Raw genomic sequence first — 22,086 nt, forward strand, 5'->3', positions numbered from 1 at the left:
CGTTAACAATGAGAGCGATCTTGTGACAAAAGCATCGTATGTGGTTTTTGGATAAGTTGAGACTCTCCGAAGTATCCCTGAGGATGATACGATCAACCTCCGCAGCAAGGGTTCGGTTGTTTGACCCAGAATCAGTCGTGTGAGCTAATATGTATATATTCCAAAAAAAAGCGAAGTAGGCATCAGTTTGTGGCGTTCAAATTAACTTCATGAAAGATCAGAGAGAAGAATAGAGGTTAGAACAACTTATCTTAGTATGAATGCCCGACTTTTTCAAAATATGCGCAAAAGGAATAGCTAAATACTTCCCTGCATGTGTCCATGCAATATACTTCAACGCTAAATGGACAATGCGGAAATTCCAGTCGTCCAAAACATAAGCTGCTGAGATTCCCATGAAAGCTTGTCGGTTCCCCTTAGTCGTCCAAACGTCGTGTATAATAGTTATCTTCGAGCTCAATTCCTAATGTAATTAAATCAGCAGATCAGTTTCTGCATGTTGAGGTGCAAGATAAAAGGGATCGATAGATTTCAATCAACAAAATAAAATAATGTTACCTTGATCTGGTCTATGGCTTTGGTCTGCAAATTCAAGTAAAGCTTGTGGGCTTCCTTTGCAACCCATGCGCGAGAGAATAGACCGCCGCCCTTCCAATGGTAGCTTAAAGCAACCCCGAGTCCAAAGTCTTCAAAACGACTCCACGGAAGCGAATGTTGAACTAACCAAAAAAGCATCAAGTGGTTGAATACCTTGGTGTCATAGCTTCCAGATTCCAGCATGATCTCAATAGGATCCTTCTCTTTCTGGGTCGATTTTTTCTCGATCTCTTTAGGAGTTAACGGTAGCTTGGCCCCGTTTTTGATCGCATCCGCTTGTGATGGGCATGGTGCTCGGTTTTTGTCCCCGTCTCGATGTTTGTATAGGTTTGCGCGAGTTCCCAATGTCTGTTTGTAGCTATTCCCGCACCATCGACATTTGTACAGCACAGGAGGGCCTGATTTCTTTTCAAACAAAACAAATTGAGCAAACGGATGCCTTGAAGGCCAGATCATAAAGAGGCCTACCTGACCATCAGCTAATGTGGGCTTATGGAAGAAATCCTCGACATCATCCAAGTTGAGATCATCATCCCTCTTCTTTCGCTTTTTTCGGGCGATTTTAACTTTGGAGTTTTTGTCTTCTGAATCTTGTTGGATATCGATTGCATTTTGGGGATGCTCAGCGAGGGAGCCACTCTCTAGATCAGATTCAACCACTCGTGAACTTCGCTTCCTCTTCGCATTTCTTGAGGTTTGGGGGCTTTCCGCTGTCAAGATCGATCTTGCTTGGGCGTGTTTTGCAGCTGAAATTGGAGTTGAAGCAAGCAATTTACGGCCATCTCGGTTTGGTTGGATAAAGTTTGGATTGGTAAGAGCAGGAGTGATTGCCCGGGTTGATTGGCGGGAGGGAGGCCGTACGCGAGCTGGAGATGCGGATGATCGAGGCATTCAGACGGACTGAAACGGCGATGGTGATGGTTGCAACAGAAACAGAGACTGAACGATACTGGCCGTGGAGGATGTGATATTGTATATATGTGGTCACCGTCTATGACTACAAACAAGTCCAACCGGTCTCTGCCCTGATTCGAAGTGAGTAGGCTGTGACAGCTGGGCCTGTCTGCTGGAATTTGAATACATGTGTGCATGTATCTGTAATTCATCTGTATTGTATTGATCAGTCAGATACATGAAATGTGATATCATGTATTGTATCTGAAATGATGATACAAAACTAAAATACAATTTGTATTGTATCTGTAAAACAGATACAATACAGATACGATACTTTTGGCCCTTATCAGATACAATACATGACCAATACAGATACATGTATTGTATTGGTTACACCGTTGCCCGTAGCGCATAATTTCTCACTCAAGACATTACATAGATAAATTTCATTTGTTAAGCTAGCTTCTTATGAATCCATATAGCCTTCTCCAATCAATTATCCATTTTTTTAAAATTGTGATCTGAGCCTCCTGCTGCTGAACATTGCAACAACGGAATGGTGTACTACTATTTCCTGACCTCAAGGTCATTTGACCAAAGAGCCATTCAGTTGATTGACAGGAAATCAATACAATGGGCACAATGTGCAAAATGGTACAATCCGTGGCCCAGAGAACAAAAAAGAGAGCATGGTAAGTTGGAGATGATGAAGGCTGAGACGGGATAGGTGACTGGATTTGGAACAATCCAGGGAAGGTCACTCGGGTGGGGCAGCTGTCCAAGATTTCTGGTGTAAATTCTGCATCGAATATACAGAAAGCTTCATAGTCCAATGTCCATCTCCCAAATTCTCTTGTCTAACACTCTGGCTGAGACGGTCTGGCCAACGTCGACTAGTCTGGGGAGTTGTTTCTCCAGATTTCGAAATGACCAAGGCTCTTTTAGTATACACCCATGATTGACTCTTGGCCGTTTGCTGACACCCCTTGAACCTCCCAAATCACCCACTGCTATTCCATATCAAAGTGATTTGTATGCCTTATTCAAACCGTAAATATGGTGCTCCAATTTGCATGCCTTATTCAACCCGTAAGTATGGTGCTCCAATCGGTGTTTTCTGTGGGCTTTCTGAATTGTTGATCAACTCACTGTTTGATTAAGATCAGGACAAAAAAAGTGAGAGGCAGCAGCGTTAATTAAGGTGTTCAAAGTTGAAATCATAAAATTTTCAATACATAAAATCATAAAATCATAAAAATTTCTAGTGATGATTTTATATGTACCATTCTAGAAATTTTGCTTTAATTTGAGTGGTTAGGTGGTACATATTTTTTTCAGCTCAGAATTTTATGATTTTATGGTGTTATGATTTTATGCAAGTCAACTTTGAACACCCTAAATGCCAGCTTGATTAAGTCATGAACCTCAGTCCATTGACGATACCGGAATGGTTCCATCCACCGTCCCCTTTTATGTGATACAGAATGAAAGGCATTAGCAGTAACTTACCCAATGTATCTGTCCCATACATCATGATTGGTTTTCTTGGCGGATCACAAACATGAAGTATGTCTGCAAAAGCAGGTATTCAGGGATCACTCACAACCTTGCTTTCATTATTCCATTGAAGTGCTTGAGTTCCAAGGGCGTGTATGTCCTCTGTAATAGGCTTTTGGGAAATTTCCTAGGTCGTATGGTATTCGGCCATGTCATCGGGCAGGGTTACTTTGGGGCCGGTTGGCATTTTCCTCGACGGTCAAGCCGTCGAATATGAAGGTACGAAGCAGGTAGAAGCAGTTTGTACAGCCGATAGCCTAATACTATCGATAAGAGGAATTTACGGGGATGGAGTTGAAGGTTCACCATGTTGCCGTGTTGAGCTGCTTAGGTAAGCATCAACCACGACTCGAACCCCAGGTAAGCCAGGTTGCGGTTTGCTCAACTTTTCTCGATCGATGAACCACTTCAGGAGAATATCCATCAGACTCAACCACTACCACTACAACCCCAGAAGACTCATGGCCAGCTTCCCAGAACCACCGCCAGGCTACAAAGCACACCAGGAAGCCTCCACACAGATCCTCATCAAGCTGGAAAACGAGCAGCAACCCTCAGAAGCATTCATCAACCCCGTCCAGGAATACAACCGAGACCTCTCAATCGCAGCCATCAAGGCCTGGAGCTCGCTCAGGAACCAGGAGCTCGAAGCCAAATGGACCCTCTCAAGAACCAACCATCAGCGGAAAAAGAATAACAAGCGCCCCGCAGGCCCGCCCGACCCCCATCCTCACAACCCCAAGAAACTCAAACAACATGAACCTGACCAGCAGCAGCCTGATCCAACTACTGTGCCAGAAGAGCCCGTGGCCAATGAGTCGGCCCAGCAGACTGCACCGCCTCACGAGGACATCAAGTCCAATAAGCAACCGCCGGCCTTCCAGCCCCAAAAGTTCACCGCACTCGAAGCCTTATCGGCCACTGGCCTGCGCGCGATCAGATACGCCAAGGAGATCCCGACCCTCAGGTCCGTCTCTCTGCCATGCCCTCCTCCCCCTTCCCGTCCCGAAGAAAACTGAAGCTGGATATTGATTTTATGTACATATGTTGAAGGTCTTCCTCTTTTTTTTTTCTTCCCCGTGATGTCGATTCTTTGAAATAGGTCGATCGTAGCCAACGATTTGTCCCCCTCGGCCGTCGCCTTGATCAAGGCGAACATCACCCACAACGGGCTTGATCCGGAGGACCCATCGGGCCAGCAGGAGGCCAAGGTGCGGGTCACCCAAGGCGACGCATGGTCAGTCGCAGCAGCAGCAGCGCGCTCTCTCTGTTTCTTCTGCTGCGTGTAACTGACTTGAACACGTAGTGATTTGATGTATTCACATCGGCAACCCGATCGCCAGTTCGATGTCGTCGACCTCGACCCATATGGCACCGCAGCCCCCTTCATCGATGCGGCAGTTCAATGTGTCCGAAACGGCGGTGAGAATCAGATCTGTCGGAAAAGAAAAACCGGGAATCTGCGGCTGACTATTAATACATGTTGGATTTTCCCTAGGTCTCTTGTGCGTCACTTGTACAGATCTGGCGGTCTTAGCCGGAAGCGCCTATCCCGAAAAATGGTCAGTCCCCCGCTCACCCCCACATCAACAACACAAAAGTTTGTGGTCTACTAACGTCTCAATTTTATCTGGGGTCTTGTGCGTAACAGTTTCTCAAACTACGGAGGCAGTTCGATGCGCGCTGAATATTCACACGAGTATGCGCTCCGTCAAGTGATCCATACGTTGGCCAGTTCGGCGGCAAGGTACGGCAAACAGATCACGCCCTTACTGTCCTTGTCGATCGACTTCTACGTGCGGATCTTCGTCCGGGTCTCCAATTCGCCCGCAGAGGTCAAGAAATGCATCACGTGAGTGCTTAAACAATGCCGAGAAACGAGAATCATGTCCTGTGATTTTTTGACTTGGGCGAGGGGGGGGGGATGGTTGCAGGAATACGGCGGTAGTGTACGTGTGTTCGGGCTGTGCGGGCTTCCATTTCCAAGCCATGGGCCGGACGAACACGAAGCCAACGAAGGCGGGTCGCGGGACGAATGTGTCGTACCAGAACGCGTGTGGGCCGCCGATGCCGGGCGTGACGTGCGAGGAGTGTGGCGGCAAGTTCCACGTCGCGGGCCCGCTGTGGAGCGGGCCCTTGCATGACCAGGGCTTCTGCGACAGGGTGCTGGAGGTCGTCGAGGCTGACGAGGAGCCGGTGAAGACGGCGGAGCGGATCCGGGGGATGGTCGGCCTGGCCAAGACGGTAAGCTGGCTCCCCCCCATTCGAAACACGCGCACCACGAGGAAGCTGATCTCTTCGTGCCTATGTGTGTAGGAGCTTGCAGAGGCCCCGTTCTTTTTCACCCCGGCCAAGCTCTCGGGACTCTTCAAGTGCAGTTCGCCCTCCCTCTTGACCGTCGGGTCGGCCATCCTCAACGCCGGCTTCGCCCTCTCTAGATCCCATTGTCAGCCCGGCTCGATCAAGACTGACGCCCCTAGGGCCTTCATCCACGACCTTATGAAGACCTGGATCGATGCCCAGACCGCCCCGACGACGTCCAAGCCTGCGGATCCCGCTCCTGTCTTCCAGCCCAGTTCAGTTGGGGGGGCGACGGCTGCGGGTGTCGCTGATGCTCTGACCAAGGATGGCGAAGTGAAAGAGGCAGAAGCGAAAGATGAGGAGGTGAAGGATTGCGAAGTAAAAGATGGAGAAGGCAAGAACAATGTCCAAGCAAAAGATGGTGACGTACAAGAACAGAAAAGTGCAGTTGAAGGACCGGGAGAACAAACAAGAGAGATATCAGAAGCATGCCGCGCCCATGCCGCCAAGAACTCGACGAACCCGCGTCTAGCCGGCCTACTTTCCAGGCCATGCAGGTCAGTGTTCTCCCCCCCTCCCTCCTCCATCGAACAAGACCTTCCAAAAAACCTGACTCTGGAATCTCGGGCTTCGGATGATGCGATGACGTAACGGATAGGTACCAAGTCGACCTTTCGTACAACAAACAGGTCGAGAAACAGCTCTTGACCGGCCTCAAAATCGTCCGTTACCAGGCTAACCCTGCGCCTAATTGGGGCCCCAAAGCTCGCGCGCTTAAGAAGTAGTCATCCTCCGCTTTTTGTCCGGGGCTTTCTCTCATCTGTTGCTCTCCTTGTTTTTGCCCCCCCCGGTGCAATATAAACATATATATATCCTGTTGGCTGGTGGATGTAGAAGGTCGGTGTCACACCATGAATCCATGAACTTTCATCCATGTGAGCTCAATTCTCATTAATCCTTCCAGTGGAACCATGGCTTTTACCAATTTCTGTCTCAATCTCGTTGTCTGTTTTTCTTTCTTGGTCTCATCTGTTAATCATGTACTTTTACAACAGGAAATCATGAATTGTGCAAAGCTTTCTTGCCCTTGTTGAATTCGTCGGCATTTGTTGCTGCCAACAACGGGTCAACTTTTCCTCAGAATGGACACAAATTACGGAAGCTTTTTTTGATAACCTCTCGTTACAACGGAAAGCAATTATGATGGTGGATGAGAAATCATCGGATGGAAAAAGACAGATTCAATGTGAGAGAAGGCCAGCCGACCTGGACTCAACAAGCCATGTCAGTTGAACAGTCCATCATGGACCAATTGCGAGATGGCGGACAAGAGCGGCGATTTAGTTTCGGGCTTTCCACTCGAAGGCTCCTTCGTTTGACCGCTCAACTTCTCCCTTTCCTCCTTGACCGAGGCCAATTGGGAAGCAATCTTTTCCTCCTCCACCTCCAGAATGCGCTCCTTCAACTTCTTCTTCAACGCATCGCTATCCACGGCAGCCCAAGATGTCGTGGGCTTAGATGGCCCGGCGGTCTCTCTCTGGTGATTGGCCATTTCAAGCGCGGCCAAGGCAGTAGCGGTGGCTGCGGAGGCTCGGTCTTCGGCCCCTTTGGCGTGCAGCATGGTCGCGATTCTGTTCTTCCCTGCTCGCTCCAATTCATTTGATAACGACGCGATCCGCTCCTGCGCGTCCTCTCGTTCTCCCTTCAGATCTACGATTTCTTTCTCGAGGCCTCGGATCACACTGGCGGACGTGGCCCGCTCGGCCATCAACGTCTTGTATGTTCGCTCTTGAGTCTCGACTAATTGGCAGGTGTTTTCGCGATTCAGCTCGAGTCTCTTCAACAGTTGAGTGCGTTCCTCTCCTAACATGTGGATCTATTCATGTTTATGTCGCAAGAGAAAGGAAACAAACAATCAGTTGGAAATGATGAAAGTGGTTGCACAATTGGACGTATTCCAAACCTCAGCACGGGCACCAATCACTTCATTGCATATCATTTCCCTCTCGAACCTAGCGAAGTCGGCTTGATCCAATTCACGACTTATTTCCATTTGCATGTCCACAAACGAGTCGCCAGAATAACCCAGATGAGACCAAAGATCTCTCAATAAGAATAGAATCGTTTCAGGCAGCTCTTTAGTATCACGGGTACGGGGCACTAGCGTCGACGGATTTGGTTCCGGTGGTTGGGAGTTATCTGCAATAGATGGTTTTGGGGAGTTTTGCTGAGATTTCATCTTTCTGATGGCTTCACCATTACGTCTAATCAGCACGAGACCACGTTTATCAGTTCGTCGAACTTGAAGAATTCAACGTAAGGAAGGAGCTGCGAAAGTGTCTACCGAGCTTGATCGACGAACGCCTTCAATTCCTGTTCTCTTCGCTTTCTGCTCGAGTTAAACAGCCCAATGAGGTAGCAGCAAACATAAGAACGTGTTTCCCGGAAACACCTGAAGGATTTTGGTGATAAAAAGTATCGAAGAACCTATCAGCTATAATCGTGGCCTCGACCTCCCGAAGTTTTTCTTCGATTAAAATCAAACTTGCTGATTTCCTGATCATAAGCACAAATATATAAGGAATACAAGAAAAAAAATGGACACATAGAGTCAGACCTATCAGAACCAACCGCTATTTTTTTACAAGGAGTAAATCATCCATTGATTGGAAGGAAGGGGGCTGTCGACTTACTTCTCTGGGCTGAATGAACTGGTCATGATGGTCAAGAGTACTAGTAAAGAGAGAAAAACTAGCCAATGGTCACATCCATCAGCCCCAACATATGTATATATACTTAAAGGCCAATTTATTTTTGACCAAACAACCCCGCCTTTGAGAAGCCCTTTTACCCAATCGCCCTTCTCGATATGTACCCTACCGCCTACTAAACTTAGCCTGGTCCCTCCTTCCTCCGCAGGTATGTATGCACCTCTGGCGCTTTGAGAGGTGACAGGGTTGGTTAATTTTCATTCTTGTGTTAACTATTCAACCACATCAACTATCTGGAATTGATAACGTATACTTGAGGCCCCTCCCCTCCCTCATCAAGCAATGGGGACCAGAAGTCCATCATCTGTGAAGCAGGCTGCCAAATGTGTGCTTCACCATGAGAAAAAACTCACTGACCCGCTCGACGGCAAGAGATAGCCTAAAAAATATGCAGAAACTACTGGGATGTAGCTGGCGGGGCAAGTCCCTCCTTCAAAGGCCGGCGCTTTGCGCCCATGAGACTCAGAGACATCTTCAGTTAGAGATCAGAGTGAACCCGCGCGGAGCGCTCTGTGTAGAACTAGTAGAGGCTTATGACTTGTCTCAAAGTTTAACCAGAAACAGAAGGTATGTTTCAGGCATAATCTGAAATGATCAGACATAAACTGCTTAACCAGAGTTTAGGGGTTTTTCTCCCGCCAATTCGCAGTCTCTGTGTACCTCCTAGCCAAAAAACTGTTGCCTCAGGCTCCAGTGACGGCAGTGTATGGGATTCATGTTGGAGTCCTTCAACAAAGCGCACAACCTATGTGCTGGTCTAAATTCACGGGGTGTGCACTGCCTGCACCAAATATTCTGCACATCCATGATCCTCCATGTATGAATTGGCTGGTGCGCCCGCCGCAGCGGGCTGTGCTAATTTTGGCCCCCGTCGCGCCGTCACGGCCCCGCAGCCCGCTGGTCTTGCTGGAATTTAACTGACAAGCTCGAACTCCACAGCGATCTCATCCTAGACTCTCTCATCATGCCGTCCAAGATTCCGATCGTCAAGAAGCGCACCAAGCCGTTCATGTGAGTCAAATTTTGTAAGACACGTCCATTGATTTCCGCAGCACCAATCTCATTTCCCTTCTTCCTTGTCCTACCATCAGTCGGCATCAATCGGACCGATATGCATCGGTCAAACAGGCATGGCGCAAACCCAAAGGTATCGACAACCGAGTCCGTCGCCGTTTCAAAGGCCAACTACCTATGCCCTCCATCGGATACGGCTCCAACAAGAAGACCCGACACCTGATGCCCAATGGCTACAAGAAATTCGTCGTCAACAACCCTGGAGAAGTCGATCTGCTTTTGATGCACAATACCACCTTCGCCGCTGAGATCGCCCACAACGTTTCGGCCCGAAAGCGAATCGAAATCATCGAGAAAGCGCGCATCCTTGGCGTCAAAGTTACCAACGCTGCCGCCAAACTGAGGTCTGAAGAGTAATCGCTTGTATCCCACAATCCTTCGGGCTCTTGTATGCTATCTGCTACATCCTTTTACTTTCAAATCTCATGATCAAAATCCATGAACTCTGCCTGGAACCAAATCATTTTCCCCGATCCCTGAGTGAATTGGATGATGCCTATCCCACAGTCAATAGTTAGCTTGAGCACAAGGATTAAAATTTGTACAACATGCAACTTCGTATGATGTTGCCTGTAAAATCGCCAAATGGGAGGCCAGCCCGGACTCAAAAATCATTGACGTCCAGCCCAGTCCGCAGTGAGACCGGCACGGGCTGTTCGACGCCTCCCTGTGGGCCGCCCACCGGGGCCCGCGAGCGGGATTTGGGTAGGTGCGGGGGATGTTTTCTTACTTACCGGCTGCGTAACCAACCAAGTCCGCGCCGCTGTTGTATTTGAGATGCCCAGCGCTCGAAAATCTTGTATTAATTATACATGAAGAGGGAAAAATTTCAGACAGATATGGAACAAGTATTATATAATTATGTGACAGTCAATAACGCATCTTGGGAGGATGGGTTGCTATGTGCATTTATGGACTAAATGTGATGCTGGCGTGATAAATTATAATCGATGGCAATGATTGAGGGCAATCGAACGATAACGAAAGAGGCCCATGATCATCATGACAGCTTCATTAAGGCGCGAGTTTTTTTTTTTGGTTTTTGGGCATCTCGAGGATAACAGAGTGTACCAAGATCTGCTTGAGTAAAATCCTGCTTCTGTTCAAAGTTGAAAATGCGTCAGTGATTGTGATCACTCGGAACAAGCTGTCGAAATTATGAACGTACCTTTTTCAGGTCGACGTCGCAACAAAACCTTGCATCTGTTGACAATTCAAATATTTTAACACCCTCACAGGTGTGGCTAGCCCCATCAGAAACAGTCGCGCTGGTCGCTAAGTTTAAAACAAAGGAATCGTCAACTGAAGCTGTTGCGAAAGAGGGCCGTGGGGAAAACTTACCCGTCCAATAGTATTTATTCGCCTGTTCACTGGGCTTTACCATGCAGACGGGAGTGTTCTTATTGATGTTTGCTTTGGCTTTATCGTTGCAGAGGAATTTGGCATAGGCGACCCCACTTTGGATGTATAGCAGCGCGACAAGGGCAAGCAGGCCGGAGAATCGCATAGTCGGTTGGATGAATTTATAAATTAAGTACAGTAATGGGGTGGATAAAGCTTGCTGGGAATATATATTCGATGCCAGAAGAATGGCTGATTAAGAGTTGTGGTGGGGGGAGGTGAGCCGGTCAAAGTGCAACATGACTGCCGTCTTATCCTCCAACGAATCCTACCTACATCGGCCTGGTCCTCCCACTTCTTCATCCACACATCGCTTCCAATACTACGTTCGATCATCGAGCCACACACCGGGGCAAGTGGGTCGCCAGCCTGGCATTCCCCGGGGCGCCAACGCGGCCCTGCTCAACGCCTAACTTATCAAAGTCCCTCCCTATGCGGGAGGTCGGAGTTCGGAGTTCGGGTGGTGGTTCGGGTGGTAGCTCATTTGGGTGGAGCTTAAGTTTGGCTGGTGGCGAAGCCACCTCTCCCACAGGGAGGGACTTAGGCCTAATGTGGGGGTCGTGGCGCGTAGGCCACTCACCAAAAAGTGGCAGAAATGCAGTCTTCGAGTTTTGCAGCCTGTAGTTTCAACGCTGGCCATTCCAGCTACCGGAACTTAAAAGCTCCTCCATGGCGCTGATTTTTAGAGCTCTCCCCCCCATCAATCATCCCACCGGACTATTTTTGGTGGATTTTTGAAATGAGTCAAGGCAAGCCAGAACAACCCTCATCTGGTGCGGTGCTTGAGTCGGCCGGGGGTCCGAGCACATCCAGTTTTTGTTTGGCTTCTTCATCATTTCTTTTTTGTTTGACAAGTTGTATCAGAATTCTGAGCAGACGGAACGATAGCCAAGATGCCAGGGTATCTATTGATGCCCGAGACCTCATATGTAGCTCGCAAACCAAGTGAGCTACAGCCTGTGTAAGTTGAACCACCCATTCCCGCAATGGCCTACGCGCCACGACCCCCACTTTAGTCCTAAGTCCCTCCCTGTGGTCGGCGGCACTTCGTTCACCACTCAGCCCCACATAGGGGGGACTTTGTTAAGTTAGGCTCAACGCCAGGCTCCACAACACAAAGTCTGCCGCCAATGCCTTGGGACCGTGCCGAGCGTAACAAAGCTCACAGAACCACAAAGCCGCAGGTGCAAGCGGGGTTTATTGTTGGGATTCTTGCATAAGATAATCTTGAAAATAACCATAGGCTTTCTTCCTCTTCAATTAGAAAATCATTATTCCACTTTCTGCTATTGTCACTCTATCCCGGCAGAGCACTGGTATGGAGGCGCTGGACCGACATGTCGGACAGCTTTTTGTTTTTTGCAGTGTCTTGAATTTTTTTGCATTGGCATTTTTTTTATACAAATTCATTCTCCAAGATGGCCAGAAGCCATTGGATTATTGGTTTCCACTTTGCCACAACCACATATATAGACCAATATGTATATAAATATGTACATAAGGGCTATTGTGGCAACTCTACCTACTTTCTGCACCGCATGGATATGAAAGCAATCCTTTAACCATACACAAAGGCCATCTGAGGATGTCCCACAAGTCTTACAGCTTGCTGGATGTCCTTGCAGAGGTTGACGGCTTGTCGAGTGGACTTGGGTCCCTGCGGGACAGGGCCCGTCAACTCAGTTAAGTTAGAGTGATTTGTGGAGGCTCCCTTTGCGAGGGGTACTTTGCGTCAGCCAGGCTGCACCAGGCCCTCCGAAGAGAGTCTGGTGTAAGTTGGCAAATCACTTGACAACCATTTTTCTTCTTATCCAGTCAATAATGATTTTTTTGCTGGAATAAAAGGAAGAGGTGGTCTCAGTTCCTCAGCTTATATGCTCTGAAATGCTGTTCGGACTCTCCTGGGCACCTAACCGACCCCCAATCAAGTCAGAGAGGAGCATGATAGAGAGAGCACAAAAGGCAGCATGTAAACAGCTTGACCAACTCTTCAGGGCACCTAACCAACCCCCTGTTGAGTGATAAAGAAGTTGCCGAGAATGACGGGGGGGGGTTGGAGCGGGTTAAAACAGAAGAAGGCTGCTCTCCTGCCTGGTGAGGTACTTGTACTATTAGAGGATTTATAACCAATCCTGACACTGACACGTGCTTGAGTACTGCTACCATTGTATACATACACTGATACACACTGATACTGATCCCACATGTTTGGTGGATGCTCAAAGCGGAAGCAAGGAAAGATGGCTAGATTCAAAACATGAAACTTGATTGACCAGAATTTCTGGTTCAGAGCCATTTTTGTCTAGGAGTGTCAGCTCAGGCACCATGTTTGGCTAGGAATGTCGGCTCAGAGCCATGGTGGCTGTTTTGTCGCGCCAGAGGCGCCGTCAGACCAACACCAAAGTGGCCGGATTGTCGCTCTGCAATAAGAATGGCCGCTTTGTCGGTTCATTTGTCCATTTTGTCGTGGATTCACCGGCATTTCACAAAAAAACACAAATTTGGCCGTTTTTGTTGGTCCAGTGCCTCCATACACTGGCACCTTGTCTCTTCTGTCTATCCAGATCCTCATCAACATTTTTTTTAAAATCAATGATTTTTTTCAATTCATCTTGAAACTTTACCGTTTTCTCTGTATTGAATGAAATTTGTACTTTTGTCAAAATACGATACTCTATATTCTTACATCCACAACATCCCCTTAAGTTGTTGCTGAGCTCGCCCACAACGTTTCGGCCCGAAAAGCAAACCACAAACCAAAATCATTGAGCAGGCGCGCATCTTTGACGTCAAAGTCAGCAACGCTGCTGCCAAACTAAGTCTGAAGATTAATCAGTTGTACTCCTGAGTCCTTAGTTGTTTGGGATGTTTTATGACATCTTCCATAACTTTTTTCCTTCAAAATAGAAGAACTCAGCTTGGAACCAAATTCATCACCAATAAGGTGTTGGCAAACCAGCCAGCTCTGGTACCCATGGGCCATAACATATTTTTCTGATCCCTCAAAACTCATGTCCGCAATGAGACCGGCACGGGCTATCCGGCGGTATTCCGTCGGGCCGAATGGCCAGTCGCCCCCTGTCCGCGGGCAGCCCCCCCCCCCCCCCCCCCCCCCCGCGCGCGCTATGTAGGTGGTACAAGGCTTGAAAGGAAGAATGTGAGTTTGGTTTTGAGCAGGAGCTTTTTTTTCATACTTGCTGGATGCAAACTTGACAAAGTGCGCGTCCCTTCTGCAGCTTACTTGAGATGTCAGGCGCTCGGAGATACATAACATATTTGTACATGGGGAAGGAAAACATTTGCAAGGCTACCGGTGAAAGGATGGAGCAATGGCTTAGAAAGCAAAAGTGGAGTGAAAACACTTGGGTTTGTATTCACAATGTATGTTACAGTCAATAAAGTTGGCGGAAATGTATGTTTCTGGAGTAAATGTGGGGCTGGCCGGTAACGAAAGAGGCCCATGATCGGCATCATTGTTTCAATTTCGGAGGTTTTATTTGGACTTCACGGGATAACAGTAGGTATCAACCTCTTTTTGAGTCATAGCCGGGTCCTGTGCAGTATATCCAAAAGGCGTCAGGAAATGAAGATCACTCGGATTGGAACAAGCTGACGAAATTCTAAACGCACCGAAATTGCGGGGGAGCAGCAAAAATTTGCACCCATGATTCTGTGCTTGCCATTTTTTTCCAACTTTTCACAGTTGAAGCTGTTGTCCTTCGGATTGAGCCGTACGGCCTCATGGGCTAGATTAAAACAATGAAATCGTCGAGTAAGCGGTTGCTCTCAATGCGAGGGGGTGCCATACGGAACACTGACCAAGCCAGTCCTTGCCAACCTGGTTTGGTGGAAGTTTAGGATCCGTTTTGTCGATCTTCTCCATACAGGCGCCGAATCTGGCCATTCCTGAGAGCTTGGAGCTATCGGTGCAAGAGAACACGACCGAGGCTTGGACAGCTTTACATTGGACGTAGCGCAGCGCGACAAGGATAAATAAGCTGTAGAGTCGCATAACTGGTTGAATCAATTTATAACTCGATTGATGTTGTGGATGGACCTTGCTGGGACTACAGATGATGTGGTGGGGGCGGACGGAAGGTGAGCGGGCCATTGCCTTATATCCACCTTCCTTCTTCAGCCACACATCACTTCCGATTTCAATCAGGCTCCATGACCCTTTTTAGCCATGCCTATGGAAACGAAGAAACAATATGGAGTTGCCCGTTGTTTTTTGTTTGTTGTTCATGCCAAGCAGAATACATGCGCGTAGGGAGCATAGCACACATGGGTTGTACTTTATGTCATGAACCGTTATCACACCCCCGATACAAGCAGTTATCCCTCGGCGGGCGGCGGGCGCCCCCAGCCCTCACCAAGGGTTTGCAACCAAAACCTTGCCCAAGTCATGATTAAGCCTAAGGGCACGCCCAGGCACACGTGGCATTCTATGCGGTTCATCTCGGCGACGGGGAAGAAGTATTACATACATCAACTGACCAGCAGTGCAGAGTCAATGGTTTCTTTCCTAATGGCCCTTTGCCCACAGACATGGATACTCTGATTTCTAATGATTGGATTTGTTGAACTTTCTTCAATTTGGGACGCCTGGACGTTACCAGGCAGATGAAGATGGCCAGCCGGGAGGTTTGTGCCTCATCTCCCTAATTTTCTTCCGGGGGTGCTCATGACCAGGGGACTATGTAAGTCAATGTTTCTTGGATCGGCTCACCATCTACCTCGAGGCAGACTCAAACCCATCCATTGTGCACTGGCCCTGGCACTACCCTCAAGGGGGTCTCGGAGCAAGCCTTCTTTTTTAGTCTGGCGATTTGGAACGAAGCGGATGAATCGGAGAAGGCGTCTAAAGCCTGGCCCGTTACTTGCACATCGGGTCAAGAACATGCATGCCCCATCTGCTCCGGTGGGCGGGCCTCGGTGACCTGCTCCTGTCCTCATAATTAAATCCCAGCCGGTCTTTACTCGTTTCGAATCCCCCCCTTCATGCCGTCGGACAGGCTTCTCCCTTCCGAGCAAAATATTATTATAACCTACCTTTGATAGTTGTCTTGGACTGACCTTTTCTTGAAGACAAATATCTCTTGATCCTTACTATACATAATATCTAATCACCCACCTAAATTACACAACCGGACATGGACGACTCGACTGATGCGACCACTTCTGATGATGGACTCCACTATCCGCGAACAAAAATCAGCCGCATTGTATGTCAAGGCTAAGCCGCGTCTGAAGCCTTCGCAAGGTGCAGTCACTCACAAAGATCTTTCTTCCCTTCTGTCCTGCTCTAACAGCCTCCGGTTGCCAACCCAGATTCGACAGCAGTCGTTTCGGCCGCATCCTTCGTTCCAGTGATTGTAGCCATCCCAAGCGCAGTAGGCTCGCCCATCAGAGCAATCGAAGTGGAGACCCCGCCGCCCCAACACAACTCGCCTCGTGCGGTGGTCACGGCACTGCTCGCAGTCACGGGGGTGCTCGCAATCATCTTTATCGTGGGGTACCTGAACAGCCAGCGGTTCCGGAGATGGAAAGAGAGTCGAAGGCTGCGCCACACAGAAACCAAGTGGAAGATATCTCGCCCTTTTCGTCAAGGGGACAGCCTGGCCTCATCCATGAGGCAGGTGCCCCAGAATCAGATCGATATCTCACCCAACCAGCTTGTCTATTGGTCCTCGGATCCGTTTGCCCGCTCGATTCCTAGGCAGAGTCGGACGCCATTCCACTTCCACTTTGGTCGCTCGGAAGCAGTCGAAGAGATCGACGAGGAGCGCGGCTGGATCTGGGGTACCAACACGAGCAGTAAACCAGGTACTAGTCGCCAAGCCATTCCCGGCCTGGGCGTCGGGAAATATCGCCCAAAGAACAAACGACCACCATCACATGCCTCCAAGAGCGCAAAAAAGCCCTATTCCCAGCCGGAAGAGATTGATGAGACGAAAGAGGAGCTCTTGAACGATGATAATGAGGTGGGAGAGACGGGCGAATACGCTCACGGCGAGGAGGAGCCCACGGGCTATAGCAATTTCCCATCAACCGGAGTCTCCTACCTGCTTAGTCGATTGAAGGAAAGCATCACTGCTCGGTCCAGATTTAGTAGCCAGGGCTCAGCAGCCACTATACCACAGAAAGACTCCAGTAGGGGCCGATGGAACGAGGTGGGGCAACTTGTCGCCAACGAAAAGAATATGGCGCGAGACTCCGACTTTGACGACACCAAAAAGAAGGCTGGCCTGCAGGTCCGCTTCGATAGTCATGTGTCCCATCAATCCGGCCCTGCCTTGTCGGAGATCGCTCTCCCCGAGCTTCCGGCGTTCACATGGGACAACAACTCGAGCCTTAAGATCGCAATGACCAAGCGGACACGTGATTCCAGTCTTGAAGTTGAGATTACCGGCTGCCGATCCGAAAACATTCCGGGCTCTCAGATGCCCCGTCAATCAACCGTCTCCCCCACACGGACCCCTGCCGCGGTCAATTCGGACAAACAACTCGTCAGTCGACTGGAGCAGAAGAACGAGGGAAAAATAGGATCCACCGATCTACCAAGCCCTACCATCAAAGCGCGCGGTGGAGGCAGAGAGGCCTTTAAACTTGACAGCAGACCTCGGTCCGCTAAAAGTACTCGCTTGATCAAGTCAAAATCTAAGCATCTTTATCCTGGCGGTTACATCGGTCGATCACCCACCAAGAAACTACGAAAGAAGGAATCACCGCAGTCGCAAACTCTCTGTTCTACTATAGACTCTTAACCCATCATTTCCAATGTGAACTAAACATCAATAATTGCTTTTCTTATTTCTTGAAATTTTCTTTCCCATGAATTCAAGATTTTTAATTTTTGAGTGTTTGCCTTCTCATCAGTTTTTGGGATTGCCTTGATTATTCTTTAATTTTTTTGACAAAGATGTATCTATTAGCTAAGATTATAACATTACATTAATATACTCATATTTTGTTAATTTCAAACAAAATCTCTTACAATGAGACTGGTCTGGGTTTGGGCGCATTGATCAAGGTAATCTAAAAAGTGAATGTGTTTATGTGAACCAATCATGAAATGATATTGACAGCAAAGTATCAATTGGATAAACAAGACTTATCACCATGAAAAAATTGATGTGAATAGGTGTCAGGTGACATTCAGTAACACATTCTGAAATTCCAGTGGTACTCAACATTACTCCCCTTGAATGACAATGGCCCCTTTGTCATCATTAGGGGGTTCTACCCCTTGTCCATAAGTTTATGGTTGAAGTTAAGGCTGGAGTTATCTTCACATCACCTACCACCTAGTACCCTCAGTTCTTTCATGGTGTATCAAGTTCTCACTTTTGCTGTTTCACTCATCATTTTGATGGTGCAGCTAATTGTCATACCACCTCTGATTTAACTACAGTGTGAATTGAATTTTTGTTGAAATAACCTTTGAGAAAGGTTTTAGTATTACCCCAAGCTCAATTTGAGTTTCTGCATGTCAACTGCTGGCAGTTTTCAGATTTTTTTCTTGGAGTATTTCAGCCATAGAGAATTTGCAGTATCCATGGCCAGGGCAGTACTTGTTGGTGGTCCCCAGGTATCACACTGCTTTTTGGCCAAACCCATGTACCTAGTACTGCACCTGGCACCACCAAGTGCATGCAGTATCTACAAAGCAGCCCAGGTCAACAGGTACCACTCAACATTCTATTACAACCAATAAAGTATTCCTATTGGTGTATCAGATCATCAATACAATTTTTTGGAAATGATGTCATTCTAAGGGTAGACACAGATGGCCAGTCTCTCTACAAATCTACAAAATATCAGTAAAACATCCCGCTTCTTTAAGAAGCTTGAACAAAAAAAAGATAAGCGCTGGCTGTTTCAGGCTGACCAGCTGGGCTAACTAACCCAATTTCCTTTATTTCTGTGGACATATACACACATAAATCATATCCTCCCTGAAACATGATCCAGATTGCCCTGAAAGGCAGACTGCATGGCTTCTGACTTGTCTGAATGGAAGAAAACATTTATGAGGTAGCCTTTTTATTGCTTCCATAACCTTGCACAATCAAGTCACAGAATCTGTCTTCCCAAAGTTCTCACTGAAACAGATTCTACACCCCTGGCCCCTGGCTCAAGCGCAGTACATAACTGTACTCAACATTTCAGCTTAAAAAAAGCATAATTGTTTGTGGTTTGAGCCTACTGACCAAGAATTCCCATCAACAGCATCTTAGGGTCATCTTCTCTGCTCTGAATCTGATCATCCACATAATCCTCTATTTGACCCACTGCTCTTCTTTCACACCAAAGATTTTCAAAATAAGCTTCATGTAAACATGTTTTACACCAAGATTATAGTGGCTTTCCAGATCTCAGTTTACTATGGTATCTCAGCACACCCAATTCTGCTTTCAAAAAATCTGGTAAAGAGAGGAGAGGCTGGTATATTCATCCATCACCCTAGGCAGGATGAAGGCAAATTTGAATTTGGAACATGTCATCCTAATAGTGAGTTATCTGTCTTACAATCAAAAAAGTGCTATGCCTGATTTATTCTGTCTGAAAACCACTGTGGAAACCAAAACTGGAATCCATATGGCAAGGATATAATCCAAAACATGAAAATATTCAACCTGGTAAGCCACCTGTACACTAATTGGATTTATAATTCAATTCACAAACATTGAGCTGAAGAAAATCCCAATTTTTTATTTCATGCACAGAAGAGAAAGTTCACAAAGAAACACCATCAACAATTGATCAAAAATTTCTTGATGCATCTGACACAAACATTCCACAGCATAGGCCATCCAATCCTGTCCTTTATGCTACCTTGGGAGACAATCCAAGTATAAGGGATTCAAGTACCAATGGCCTCTCCAACAACATCAAGAAGAACCGTTTAGAACACGTTTGCAACAGATCACATTCAACTGCCCCCCCTAACAGAAAGCACCTGATCAAGAAGCTCCCAAAAGCTATTCAGCCCCATGTTGAAAAGATGTGGGATGTGAGGGGTGATGGCCATTGTGGTTACCGCGCAGCTGCGCTTGGCCTGGGCAGAAGCCAAGATTCTTTCATGGAAATCCGGCAAAAAATTGTGGAAGAAATCAAACACCGGAATGAGTTTTACAGTCACCCAGGGGTCTTGGCTCATTTCACTGTTCAGAGTTTGTTGAACTCGATTGGTACAAAGTCCAGTTGTCCGTGTGGGAGGAGCCACTGGCTCCGAGCTCCTGATACATTCCAAATAATGGCCAATGCCTTTGAAACCCCGGTGATAGTCTATGAAAGAGGTAACTCTTATGTTTGCTTCCCTCACTTTTGTCCTCCAAATGACAACCCTCCTATCGTAATTGGTAAAATTCCTGGAATCAATCATGTTTATTCACTCAAACTCAAGCCAGACCATAATATACCCTTTCCCAAAGGCTTGCAAGTCTGGTCACAGTCTGCTTCTCCAGAGGCTTTGGCCTGGGAACTCAAATATCCACCCTGTCTAACAGAAATTGCTCAAGAATTTCAAACTTATGTTCCGGTCCCATTCTTCAAAAAGATCATCAATGCTGCCTTCTCTTGTGTGGGCACTACATAACCTTCTTCTTTATGGCAAATACATTTCACTCATCTTTTAATGGACAGAAGTTGTGCAAAATTTACTTTCCCCATCCTTTTACTCCGCTGTGCCCAGCCAGTCGGACCCTGCCGTGAAGTATACTGTTTATGTTCATCTTCGAGCCCGGCGGCCAGGCCTCATGGCCTGCTGCCGTTGGGTGGCTGGATGGTGGTCTTGTTCTGGTCAGTCCGAGTGTGGGTTTTTGGTCGAGGATCACGGGCCTTGCTGACCTGCTCAGATGTCCATCGTTTAGGAGAAGGAGGACAGTACGAGATGGCGGTGGTAATGCCAGTGGTGGTGGTCAAGTAGGGCTGCCGGTTCGGCCGCTTGGCCGCCCACGCCCAGCAGCTCTTCGGTCGGGCTTGGACATAACGTTTGGTTACTAAATCCCGGCCCACCCAGGACAAAGAACACAGTTATGTATGAAAGGTGAAACCACCCCACAGAACCGCTTCTTTTTAACAGAACCACTACACAGCTCATCCACAACTTTTAAACAATCTGTTTAACTACACCACGATGTCCAAAGAGGTCGATTATCACGATGGTTTCTTGCTGGTTTTGATTGAAGATTGGATGAAAGCCTCGACGGATTTGAGTCGATCATTGAGGAGTTGGGGGTCGGGGGGCTGTTGGAAGAGTCTCGGTTTGCGGCGCAAGTGGAAGAGGCCGGGTTTGATGGTGGCGAGGGGAGCGAGGATAGCCCAGAGAGCGTCAGATGCGGAGGGGGGAGTAGAGATGAGGATGAGGGGGTTGGGCAGGGGGAGATGGAGCTGGAAGGAGCGGTAGAGGGCGGCCTGGGTGGGGGAGGGCTGGAGATGGACGACCCTGACGGGCGGGCCGGATTCGAGCTGGGGGAGGAGATAGGGGAGCAGGATGTTGAGGAGCAGGAAGGCCTGCTGCTTCTGGTCGTCCTCGTCGTCGGGCGTGCTCCGGCGGTGGTGGTGGGGCAAGAAGACGAGCGAGTCGAGCCGGCTCGCGTGGGTCGGCAGCCGGGCTGCGTCCAGGTATTGACGGGCGAACCGCAGCGTGTCCTCGGCCGAGTCCAGCCGACACTGCTCCAGGAATATCTCCGAGCTCTCTCCCGCCCGGTCTCGGAGGAGCAGGACTAGTTGCAGGTTCGTCGGCTCGGTCACGGGGCTTGGAAGGGCGATCAGCAGCCGGGCGCCGCGCTTTGAGAGCTCCTCGACCATCTCCAGTCCGATCGCCTCCATCGAAGGCTACGTGTTCCATTATCTGACCGTCAACACACAATCCAGCATTCTTCTTCAGGGTGGGTACGCACGGCGAACAGGATGATGGTCTTCCCGCGTAGATTCCTGCATGCATATATCGATCAAGGATATCAGATGAGCATTCTTTCTCTTCGTCAAGAGAGGGGGAAGTGCAGAGTGGAAGGGCTGACCTGAAGGGCAACGAGTTGATCGCGTGTCGGTGGATGGCCATCGCCAGCAGCTTGGAGAGGACGATGAGGATGAGGGGCAGGGCGAGGGCCAGGAGAGTGTTGGCGAGGCGTCGGTTCGGGCTGGTCCAGTACTGCAGCACCAGCTCACTCACCACCGCCAGCATCTTGCTAATGTCTATGCAGAGGAAGTCGATGGCGTTGTTTCCGAGGGAGGCTGCTCGGCAGACATTGCGTATTTGTATATAAAAAAAAAAGCTTCACGCTTTCCAAGTCCCCATTCAAATACCAAGAGGTTACATACAGATTTGATAATAAGCCGTTCCAAACACATCACAAATTGGAGGACTTCCAAACACATCACAAATTGGAGGACTTCCCGTCGAGTCTGGGAGCCTCCCAGATCTCAATTTACACACCCAAATTCTTATTTTTTGACAAAAAGGGAAATGTTTTCCTAACCC

At 48.2% G+C, this 22,086-nt stretch overlaps 8 protein-coding genes across 8 annotated transcripts; 4 read left to right on the plus strand and 4 right to left on the minus strand.

Moving 5' to 3' along the window:
* Window positions 1-3,449: 3,449 nt before the first annotated feature.
* On the plus strand, window positions 3,450-6,137 carry PtA15_13A425 (uncharacterized protein; the record flags this gene model as incomplete). Its single annotated transcript, XM_053162622.1, has 8 exons — window positions 3,450-4,018; window positions 4,154-4,288; window positions 4,358-4,473; window positions 4,550-4,613; window positions 4,703-4,903; window positions 4,986-5,295; window positions 5,368-5,909; window positions 6,011-6,137. The coding sequence occupies 8 exons, from the start codon at window positions 3,450-3,452 to the stop codon at window positions 6,135-6,137; spliced, it is 2,064 nt and encodes a 687-aa protein (XP_053026580.1).
* A 500-nt stretch (window positions 6,138-6,637) lies between these two features.
* Window positions 6,638-8,071, minus strand: PtA15_13A426 (uncharacterized protein; the record flags this gene model as incomplete). The annotated part of the gene is made up of 5 exons (XM_053162623.1): window positions 6,638-7,228; window positions 7,316-7,616; window positions 7,697-7,741; window positions 7,840-7,908; window positions 8,046-8,071. 5 exons carry the CDS (start codon window positions 8,069-8,071, stop codon window positions 6,638-6,640), a joined length of 1,032 nt encoding a protein of 343 aa, XP_053026581.1.
* A 1,016-nt stretch (window positions 8,072-9,087) lies between these two features.
* Window positions 9,088-9,554, plus strand: PtA15_13A427 (uncharacterized protein; the record flags this gene model as incomplete). Its single annotated transcript, XM_053162624.1, has 2 exons — window positions 9,088-9,134; window positions 9,215-9,554. The coding sequence occupies 2 exons, from the start codon at window positions 9,088-9,090 to the stop codon at window positions 9,552-9,554; spliced, it is 387 nt and encodes a 128-aa protein (XP_053026582.1).
* Window positions 9,555-10,197: 643 nt separating this feature from the next.
* PtA15_13A428 (uncharacterized protein) lies at window positions 10,198-10,704 on the minus strand (the record flags this gene model as incomplete). Its single annotated transcript, XM_053162625.1, has 3 exons — window positions 10,198-10,296; window positions 10,366-10,472; window positions 10,539-10,704. The coding sequence occupies 3 exons, from the start codon at window positions 10,702-10,704 to the stop codon at window positions 10,198-10,200; spliced, it is 372 nt and encodes a 123-aa protein (XP_053026583.1).
* Window positions 10,705-14,091: 3,387 nt separating this feature from the next.
* Window positions 14,092-14,610, minus strand: PtA15_13A429 (uncharacterized protein; the record flags this gene model as incomplete). The annotated part of the gene is made up of 3 exons (XM_053162626.1): window positions 14,092-14,151; window positions 14,229-14,344; window positions 14,418-14,610. The coding sequence occupies 3 exons, from the start codon at window positions 14,608-14,610 to the stop codon at window positions 14,092-14,094; spliced, it is 369 nt and encodes a 122-aa protein (XP_053026584.1).
* Window positions 14,611-15,751: 1,141 nt separating this feature from the next.
* On the plus strand, window positions 15,752-17,365 carry PtA15_13A430 (uncharacterized protein; the record flags this gene model as incomplete). The annotated part of the gene is made up of 2 exons (XM_053162628.1): window positions 15,752-15,823; window positions 15,911-17,365. 2 exons carry the CDS (start codon window positions 15,752-15,754, stop codon window positions 17,363-17,365), a joined length of 1,527 nt encoding a protein of 508 aa, XP_053026585.1.
* Window positions 17,366-19,222: 1,857 nt separating this feature from the next.
* Window positions 19,223-20,199, plus strand: PtA15_13A431 (uncharacterized protein; the record flags this gene model as incomplete). The annotated part of the gene is made up of 2 exons (XM_053162629.1): window positions 19,223-19,240; window positions 19,405-20,199. 2 exons carry the CDS (start codon window positions 19,223-19,225, stop codon window positions 20,197-20,199), a joined length of 813 nt encoding a protein of 270 aa, XP_053026586.1.
* Window positions 20,200-20,759: 560 nt separating this feature from the next.
* Window positions 20,760-21,789, minus strand: PtA15_13A432 (uncharacterized protein; the record flags this gene model as incomplete). Its single annotated transcript, XM_053162630.1, has 4 exons — window positions 20,760-20,849; window positions 21,048-21,440; window positions 21,506-21,539; window positions 21,626-21,789. The coding sequence occupies 4 exons, from the start codon at window positions 21,787-21,789 to the stop codon at window positions 20,760-20,762; spliced, it is 681 nt and encodes a 226-aa protein (XP_053026587.1).
* Between the last annotated feature and the right edge of the window lie 297 nt (window positions 21,790-22,086).

The sequence above is a fragment of the Puccinia triticina genome, chromosome 13A (assembly GCF_026914185.1).
Source record: "Puccinia triticina chromosome 13A, complete sequence".
Taxonomy (NCBI): domain Eukaryota; kingdom Fungi; phylum Basidiomycota; class Pucciniomycetes; order Pucciniales; family Pucciniaceae; genus Puccinia; species Puccinia triticina.